The 10,292-nt window shown below is 30.6% G+C and overlaps 1 protein-coding gene across 1 annotated transcript in view; it reads right to left on the reverse strand.

The window, feature by feature from the left end:
- The window catches only part of LOC124368053 (pickpocket protein 28-like), a 28,272-nt gene extending 22,413 nt beyond the window's left edge, over positions 1 to 5,859 (reverse strand). Inside the window, exons 1-2 of the mRNA XM_046825330.1 lie at positions 5,660 to 5,859; positions 1,229 to 1,380 (exon numbers count right to left, since the gene is read on the reverse strand). Coding sequence (XP_046681286.1) covers positions 1,229 to 1,380; positions 5,660 to 5,728 — 221 coding nt within the window. The 5' untranslated portion in view covers positions 5,729 to 5,859. The remainder of the gene's footprint in view (positions 1 to 1,228; positions 1,381 to 5,659) is intronic.
- Between the last annotated feature and the right edge of the window lie 4,433 nt (positions 5,860 to 10,292).

Raw genomic sequence — 10,292 nt, forward strand, 5'->3', positions numbered from 1 at the left:
TTAATTAATACAGTCTCGAAAATGTTCCTCTGGGATGAAGCCATGTATGTTGTGATTACAAATGCGACCCATGTATGATTCATGGTATTTTATACACATAAATATATATATATATATATATATATATATATAATTATATATATATATATAATATATATATATATTATATATATATATATATATATATATATATATATATATATATATATATATATATAATTATATGTAATGATTTATATATACTAACTGAAAAGTACCTGTGTTTTGCTGTATTTCATGTGTTACGTTAACTTTTGTCTAGTTTGAGAAGATAAAACAATACTTTTACTTATACCTCCAAGAACATGAGACTTCCAATTTGGACTGCTGGAAAAAACACAGTTTTATAGAACCTCCGACTGCAATATTACACAGTTGTCAAGAGAGCTTACTTATGAACAGGAGGCAAAATACAGTTGGCCATAGGAGAAACCGTTATTAATCAAATCCACCCTCCCACTTCCAAAGACTGACCTTGTGCTTTGGTTATTGTCATTGTTAAATTCTTATTGGAACAATCTGTTTAAACACAAGTCATATTTGGGTAAAATCAAAGGAATTCTAGATAGAAAAACTGTTTTGTCATGTACCATGATATGTAAAGATGTTTGCTTCAATAATGTTTCGATATATATCTTTAACCAGCAGTCATTTGCTATTACAAAGTAAAAGCTATTCAAAGATCGAGAGATTAAGCAGAAACATTATTGGATCACCACCTTTCAACTGAAGATTGTGAAGTGGAATCCTAGGTAATTTAATGTGTGAATAACTACAGGTTAGTGAACTTTGTCCTCCAGCTCCACATCAGAGTCTACAGACTGATATTTCACTGTCTTAGTAGAAAGTTGGCCAAATAAAGAACCGTAATGTTTGCCACCATGTTGCCATTTTTGTTGTTGGAAGGCTCTTTACTTCAGTCATTCAAGATTATTTGCGTTTAATGTGTAATAAACTTTTTGGGATAAATTTGTTTATTAGTTATAAGTAAATATATTAACAATTTATTTATTAAATTATTAAGATACAATGATGACTGGTTAACAGGATTCTGGATATGTGCAGAATAGAATACTCAGAGCTTGTAATGTGTAACGATAACAAATATCCAAAATCCTGTTATTCTTTCAGATCAATTATAATTAATAATAAATTTTAAACAATCAGAAGTGAATTTTGTTAACATTACCTAGCCAGTGAGCCGCACACAGGGTCCACCAGGTAACGGAATCCATGTAGAGAGGTGATGTTGCAGTAGGCTACCAGATGTAACTTCAAAACTTGCCATGCTGAGATCAGGCGAGTCTTGGCAATTGGGTGCTTGGCCCATGCTAACGTTCTCTGAACAAAGCAATGGCAAGAGATATTGTCTTTTAAGTCAAACTGTGTTATATGAATACAACAAAATAATACATAATACAAAATACATAGAAGATATGTTACAACAAGTTGCTTGTTTTAGCATTTCTGGTGCACATTGTCAAGTTAAAATTAGTATTATTTGAACAGCAAGAATTTGTAAAGTGCGGCTATAATAACAAAGTTATAAATGAAAAAGTGAATTTGAATTTAATCCAAACAGAGATAAAAACTTCTGTGCAAATCCTAGTTTGTTGCGCACAAATATTTTATTAGTATTTACGGAACGTACAGGTGAATAGGTTGCCTTGCTCATAAGTATAGTGGTTCACCATAAAATTTTCCCTGTTAATTGTTACTACACCAAATCATCCAATACTAATGTATTTGATCCAAAGAGAACTCATGTATTGGTTTGTTCTTTTAAACAGAAGGGAAAAAGAAGTGAATTTTATTTAATTTGTATGGTACATGTAGAATTTTGATTGTGCTCTTTGGGCCGTATTTTATATATGATTTACAAAGTATAAATATTCATGCAGTGCCTATGTTATGTACTTTTAATTAGTATATTTTCATTGAGTTTTTCTTTTTAGCCATTTGTGCATGATGGAATAAGGAAAGGGTGCTAACTGCAGTAATATGTTATTAATTAGTAGAATAAGAATGTTATTATTATTCTAGCAAAATACTGTATGCATGTAGCACCTAATTTAGAGTACACACATTTTTGAGAACTTTTATTCTTAGACAGTCATTAAAAGGTAAGTAATAAGATACTACCTATTTCAAACACAATGTTTTTATTTTTTGTAAATTGATATAATAATTATGTATTCAATATCAAATGATAAACTTTTGAAGAGTATAATGTCAAACTCAGTACAGTTGTAATATACTGTATACAGTTCATACATAACTAGTTTGGTGTAGTGATGCTATTTAACAGTTCTAAAGATGGTTCATGCATAGTAAGTATATCATTTGTTTTCCAACCTATAAAACACAAGCAACATCAGAAGTTGAACACACAAAGGCATCCATCCACAAGTTCTTCCCTCCAAATGTTTAATATTCAATTACATTATTACAAATTAATTAATTAGAATTAAACATCAATATTTAGTCATCAATAATGTTTGATAGTACATCATAATAACAAAAACCAACATTATAACTATATTTAATATTTAATACTGATTGCATTTTAAATTAAATTTATAGTATGCATCTGTTTATCTATTTACTTTTTTACTATCAACAATATATATATATATATATATATATATATATCTTTACTATATATATATATATATATATATATATATATATCTTTACTATATATATATATATGAATAAAGATCATAAAAAAGATTAACTAAAACTAAACATACTTCGTGCCAAATTCATAGTTTAAGGCACTGGGCAAGGCATTGCAAAAGCTTCATTATGTAGACAAAATTAAAGAAAGTATATTTTATAGAAAAATGAAAGTTTTATAAGATGGTATATTATAATTCAACTTGTTTCTATTTTTAACACATAATGGTAATAAGTCCACAACAATATGTGAATTATTCTCTATGTAAAATTTATTTAATCTAAAATGAAATTTGATGGGAAGGTAAACAGTTTTAACAGTTTGAAATGAGGATCACAAGACCGAATTTTTCCAATTCCTGCAATGACTCATGAAACTTTTATCTCAATAACAAATAAGCTTTAAAGGAAAGAACAAATTCACCTAATATAGCATCAAACTCCAGCTTGATTTCGGTGGAGATAACTCTTTTGATAATAAAATACTTTATCACTGTTCTTATTTCATATTTTTCCATAACTAAAAAAATCAAACTTAACATTCTTATTTAAATTAACACAACATAACACTAACTCTATCATTCTCATAATATTGGACAAGGCTCAGGTTAAAAGTTGTTACTGGCACTAAGAGTGCAATTTCATGAAAAGGTCTGAATTTTAATCTTGTATTCATATGAGAAAGAAATTTTAAATTTTAGTCCAAGTAACCCATAAAATTTGTTATTTATTTCTTGTTATTATCATTATTTATCCGCAGAAAACTTAGTAATTGTGGCCGATAGATAACTTAGGAATAAACACAAAAGAAGATTATTAGTTTTAAGATTACACTTTGTACAATACTATTTTATTGAACAAAGGAAGTAATTTCTATAACGTGGATAATGGTATGATGTAATAAGAGTGTGTCACCTACAAAAAGCATACATTATTTCTAAATAATAAAGGGACTGAGATAGAACCCTGAAGCACACCTGAAACAACAAGCCTATTTGTAGAGGTATAATATTTCAGATCAACCATCGGAAAAAAGAAATTCAACTATTTCTTCATTCTGTTGATTATGATGTAAACCACTTCAAACCTACACCCTTTACAGTGATTTTCTTGAGTTTACTTAGAACATGGTGGTTCACCTTGTGAAAAACCTTTCAAAGGTCAAAAAAGACACCTAATGCAGTTTTTTTACCTAGATCCTCTACAATTCAAGTGGTTAACATAGCATCAATTGTAGATTTACTCTAAAAAAAAAAAAAAAAAAAAAAAAAAAAAAAAAAAAAAAAAAAAAAAAAAAAAAAAAAACTCATGTAATTATATAATTGTACTGAGTTATGAAAGAAATTCCACACAGATTTTTTGAAAACCTTCATGAATGAAGAAATTATTGATATTGGTCTATAGTCTCATAAATGGCACCTTTCCTTCTTTTTTTTTTTGTAGATTACCCTTATGACTAAAAACTTAAGAAAATCAGGAAATTAAAAAATTAAAAAAATATTTATTAGTATCTAATCGGATTATAATATTTCATTTTATACAAAACAATCTTCACAAAGTAAGATGGGTTTTTCTTGATAGGATTAACCAGTAAATCGGAACAATATTTAATTGATATTCTTAGATCATACATTATCAACTCCAGCCACAATCTTTGACTTTAAAGAGTGAATGCGAAGGGAACCTTCAGTCCACCCACAAGTATTAGGAAGAAAGATGAAAAAGAAGTACATTCTTCATATTGTGAATTGACTTTCGAGCAAATAGTTTATACAGGGTGTTCAAAAAAGGTGTCACAAACTTCCGTGGGTGATAGTGTTCATCATTTCAAGCAAAAAATGTCCTATAAATAAAAGTGTGTCGTTTAGCTGCTGTCCGCCATTTTTTTTTTTTTTTTATTGAAACATCAATATCTCTAGAACTATTCACATGTTTGGGGTTGCCAAACATGTCACAGTTGACAGGTATCAGTTGTTTGTTTGCTTCTGGCTTGAGCAAGTGTATATTTAAAGTGGTCGTGCTCGCTTATGTGTTGACGGATTTTGTTAGAAAAAATATTGTTTGAATTGTTGTAAAAATTGAAAAATAGTTTGTACCTAACAGATGCCATTTTGTTAATGTTAAAGAAAATGACAGAGTTATTTTTTAAATTTTCCTCTTATCTATTCAAAACTATGTGTCAAATTTGGTTTCCTTAGCTTAGTTCTAGAGATATTGATGTTTCAATATAAAAAACAAAATTGCGCTAGCAGCTAAACAGCATATTTTTCTACCTATATTTATAGGATATTCTTTGCTTAAAATGGTGAATACTATCATCCACAAAAGTTTGAGACACCCTTTTGTGAACACCCTTTATATCAATAATATCCTTGTGCAATTTTTATAAAACCCTTATGGATCCATGAATTTCTTTTATTATATCCATCAGTTCCTTGAAATTAAATTAAGGCACACCAAGCACCATCAGTAATCCATGCACAATTAGTCAAACTTCATAGCAACAAATAATAGGATAGAAACAATAAACCTAAAGAAGCATTATTTCTAATTTTGCTTAACCTTAACTACAAATGTTGAATTTAAAGCTTTAAAGAATGATATGAACGTTATTTTAATCATAGGTCTTTCTATATTTGGTTAGATTAGATTTGGTTTGGTTAGATATTTTTTATGACTAGCAAATGTATAAACATTTATGATTTTTGTTAATCATATAATTTTATAAAACAATTTGAAATTATAGCATTACAGTATGTTAAAATTCTACAATATAAACAACGTTAAATGACATATAACCTTCTAAATTAAACTTTATAATATAAACACATGTTCAATCATGAGACTAACTAATATTAAAAGTGTCATTAATCAATAAAAGTTTAAATTTTACTCTGACTGATAAGAACAATTTGAATATTTTGTATACATGAGAACTTACAAATGGATCATGAGAAATCTTTAGCTTCTGTGGCCTTCTTGAATGAACCTGAACAGGCTTGTCCTCCATAACTGAAGAGCATTACAGGAATGATTACAAAGGGTTATTAGGGTCTTGCATTGTTAATGGAGAAGGCATAACGCTCATTGATCTATCGTTATTGATGACACCACACGTTTCGTGGCAAACTGCAATATTCTAATACAAACTAATTTGGTAATTGTTGCTTGTTTCATAACTTTAAACAAGAAACAAACTTATATTTCATTTGTTTCTGCTCATTACTTATTACTAAAATTTCTGTTTCAAATTTAAATATTCCAGAAAAGAGATTTAGTCTACAGTTTTTTAATTTGAAAATTAAACATGTAAAAAATAAAATGGCAGTCTGTCTGTCTCCCCGATATCTCGATAGAAAGCCTCTAGAGACTTGAAACATAGGTTCATCTTGGCTCAAGGAAAGAGCCTATTAATTATCAGGTCAAAAGGTAGTCTGTCTTTCTGTATTATAACTCTTGATAGAAAGGTCTGACAGACTTGACACTTGGGACATAGATTCCTCTTCACCAAATAAGAGCTCTACTAATTTCAGGGTTGAAAAGAAATGGCTACTGCCTGTCTGTACTGTGTATATGTGCTTTCTCTTTCATGATATTCTGTTGGGTTCTTTAATACTCTGTTGTATCAGTTTATTATTTGGTATTTTTAATCCTTATCACGCTATCACCATATTTTATCTTCATCAAAATTAATGTGCCTAACAAATTATTCTATTCTTAGAAGAAATGTTTGTATAATTTCATGAAAAACTAAAATGTGTTATAAAGTGACAACTGGTTCTCATCTTTCATAATTTTATCAAGGAAACCAAACAAATATAAAACTTTTATCGTAATGATCAACATTTTGTGATGGCTGTGTAGGACCATTACTGTTATAGTATGGGCATATGTTGGTATCTCCTGCTTGGGCCCAGTTAATGTACATTTATTAAGTGCATTAAAATAAAGCACAGTTCTTTTCTATCTTTGTTCTTGAACATGATTGTGTGTAAAGTGGCATGTGTGGTATTTTTGTCTTATGGTAGTTATGCCAAATAAAAATACTAAAAAACAATTTTGTCTCCCATTGTTTCTATATGCCGACACTTATTAAACTCGTACTCTTTATTAAAATCGTGTTGTTGTCTGCCCGTCTATGCAATATCTTGATAGAAAGGTTGTAGAGATTTATTGATCCAAGTAAGAATTATATTTATTTTTTGGGCTTAAAATGTCAAAAGGCAGCAAAGTTCCAATATTCCAGGAAAAGGATATAGTCAGTTTGGTAAACACTTCTGTTATGTCCTGTCAGGTCCTTTGATACTCTGTTATATCGGTTTATTTCTTTCTTGTTTTTGTTATCAAGAATACCATTATCTATGTGTATATTGAGCATTTCTTTATGAAAATAGAATCACAACAAAGGAAACTAAAGTTACTACACATTTAAAAACAGACCATGGTTAATTTATTACAAAAACATGTATAATTATTTTGAATTAAAAACATAGTTAAACATTTTATATTTTAGGCCCTCCAATTTTTTTCGTTTAACATTGGCTGCGCTCTCCATTGTGAGGTCAAAATATTAATGGGTTAGCAATGTGTTGATGTTGATTAGACTGGAAAACTTAAATAATTCATGACACAGGCCACTTTAAGCCTGTAACTATTAGACACTAAAGTTATTGTGAGTTAATGAAGTTCAGTGAAAGCTGTTTTTCCTTGTGAAATAGCACTGCAACTATTTAAGACCAATGTGAAGAAACTCCATAAACAATGCCAGTGAGCGTTCGGCCGAAGTTCTTCCGATGACTTAGTGGGCAGCAAAGTAAAAGGTCTTTGCTTTCTTCGTGAAAGCATTTATGATATAATACATTGGAGTGAAAAATGGATGCTACCTCCTTTGACAAAATTTATGCCATTAAAAAATTTTATTTAGTTTATGGTGCATTGCTTTGTGATTCCACTTGCAGTTACCCGTGGCTTTGCATACAGTTTCTTAGGTATTGCACATGTATGAGCACTTCTGTTTCAAGAGAATTATATTTTTGTCGCCAATGTTGAGTTTGCCTTGTTCCCACAATCAAGAAAAGTATATATTTATGGCCATTGTCAATTAATCAGGTTTTAGTATTTTTTTGTACCTTAGTTGACTTTGTCTTATTTCCCAATCAAGAAAATATACAAGGTATCTAAAAAAATCCTGGTATGGATAAGTATTTTTGAAACGATTTAAGACAGAAACAGAACGATTGGAGATAGAACTTGGTACAGACTTACTGGACAAAAAACAACTAATTTAACACATATCCAGTGACCCACTACTTCCTCAGGGGTACAGCTTACAAGTAGTCAGAAGATCATTTTTAACGTAAGCATACATTGAATATACATCAGATTAAAGGTCTTATTAATAGAGTAAAATACTGCAAACTTGACCTGAAATGGACAATCGAGATGGAAATGACAGCCATTCAAAGATGGCTTAAATTTACAATTATTAGGTAAAAGTAATCAAGGTTATGGTGAATTGATTAATTTATTCACAGACAAAACTAAAGCAATCAATGAATACTGAATCCCATTACAATGGCATAATCTACAGATGAAATGTCAATTATTCAAGCATCAGTAGTTTACTAGTTAAATTGCTTAATGAAAATTCAAGCCAACTTTGAACGTTTTCCATTTCTGGCTCAGTTGTCCGTTTAAGATCAGGTATGCGGCATTGTACTCTACTAATAAAGACCTTTAATTTGGTGTGTATTGATGATGCTTACATTTAAAATTGTCTTCTCACTCCTTGTGGGCCGTACTCCTGAGGAAGCCGCAGGTCACTGGATATGTGTTAAATTAGATTTTTTTGTCCAGTAAGTGTGTACCAAGTTTTGAAGCTCTATCTTCAAATCGTTTCAAAAATATTTAACTGTCCCAGGACTTTTTTTTCAAGTCCCAGGACTTGAAAAAAGACACAAAGCTAATCATGAAACCAGACAAGTGGCAGGGCCACGGTGTGCGCAGTAGTTGATCGCTCAACTTCCCCACTGTGACATTTATTACTGCCGAGTTCAAGTAGCCAATTCACATTTGGCAGGAGAATCAACAGAGGTGGCCATGTTTATATGACTGCAGCTTTACGCAAACTGGTTACTTGAACTCGGCAGTAACAAACATTGTGTTGGGGAAGGTGCGGGATCAACTACTGCACACACCAAGGACCTCTCACTTGTCTGGTCATCATAGCGTGAGGTAGGAGGTTGAACAAAAAACTGCCCTCATATAATACTCACAAACACGCTTCTGACACTTTGTGGATGTGATTATATAACTACAACAGTTTGCCTCTAAAGATCTCCGAGGGATGGCAGGGTGGATCAATAACAAATAAAAGTAGATCACAACATATAAATTCACACTGCTTTAAGATAAAAACAAAAACTCAACAGTAATATCATTATTGCGGGTGGCATCAAGCACGTCAAGGTATTTGTTGGGTCATTACTGTTCAAAGGGTAAAATTTAGTTATTATGAGGTATGCAGAATGATCAAATATGCCGGATTATTGGATGTATATCAGAGAAATAATGTAGACATCTTAAATAAACAATCACCGTAAAACACATTTTTATTTTTGAAATATAACCTGTGGGTAGTTCTTGTTATGTGTGGATCTATGAGAACTATTTTTTTAAATGGTCTATTTATAGTGCAACAACACAAGTCTACAACAATTGAGCAGAACACGTGTCAAGGTTGATGGGGCGTTACCATGGTTCATCATATGGTATATATCCCGGTTTCTCAAGTTTCTTCACTATGTCAAGCTTATGAGTCAAGGTAAGATTCAAGTATTTTCTTTCATAAGACAAATTAACTTTATGACCCATGTCACTTGTTAATCATAATCCAATCACTCACAAGCTTTATAGAGCATTATAACTCTATTGCAAAAGTTTATTACTGTACACTAAAACTAAATAGCAGACTGATAGAAATACAACTAAGTCCGAACGTATAACAAGACAACACAACGGCAACTGATTACACAGGTTGTCAGCTGACGGCCATGATTACTCAAGTGACTCGAGTCTAATTGATATCATCCAAAGCCGGCTGAATATGACACCTAGCCTCTTCTCCATGCCTGCAAAAATGCTGTATCCACCACGAACGGAAAAAACATTATTGCCTATAAATTATTTGATTTTTTGCTTTGTTCAGGAAAATGTTACTTTTTCCAAAAGGCATGCCAGATTACCAAGCGTGCCGAACTATAAGGATGTCAGATTAACAGAATATTTCTGTAATGAAAAAGTTATTATGTATTTTTTATTGGTTACATGTGGACTCTGCTGATAATGAATTTAATCTGACAGAGCGCTTATGTAAAATTTATATTAATAAATAAAAGTAAAATGTTGCTTTGTTTATAAATGTATAGATTTCTATGCTGTTAAAATACCAATACTGAATAATATTTGAGTTTTTTCAATAAACTTTGGAAACAATAAAAAGAAAATCTAAAATAGTACCTAACCAACACAAACATTTTTATGAGGTACCTATTTATAAAAGAAGTAATATCAAA

Source organism: Homalodisca vitripennis, chromosome 1, assembly GCF_021130785.1.
Source record: "Homalodisca vitripennis isolate AUS2020 chromosome 1, UT_GWSS_2.1, whole genome shotgun sequence".
Taxonomy (NCBI): Eukaryota; Metazoa; Arthropoda; class Insecta; order Hemiptera; family Cicadellidae; genus Homalodisca; species Homalodisca vitripennis.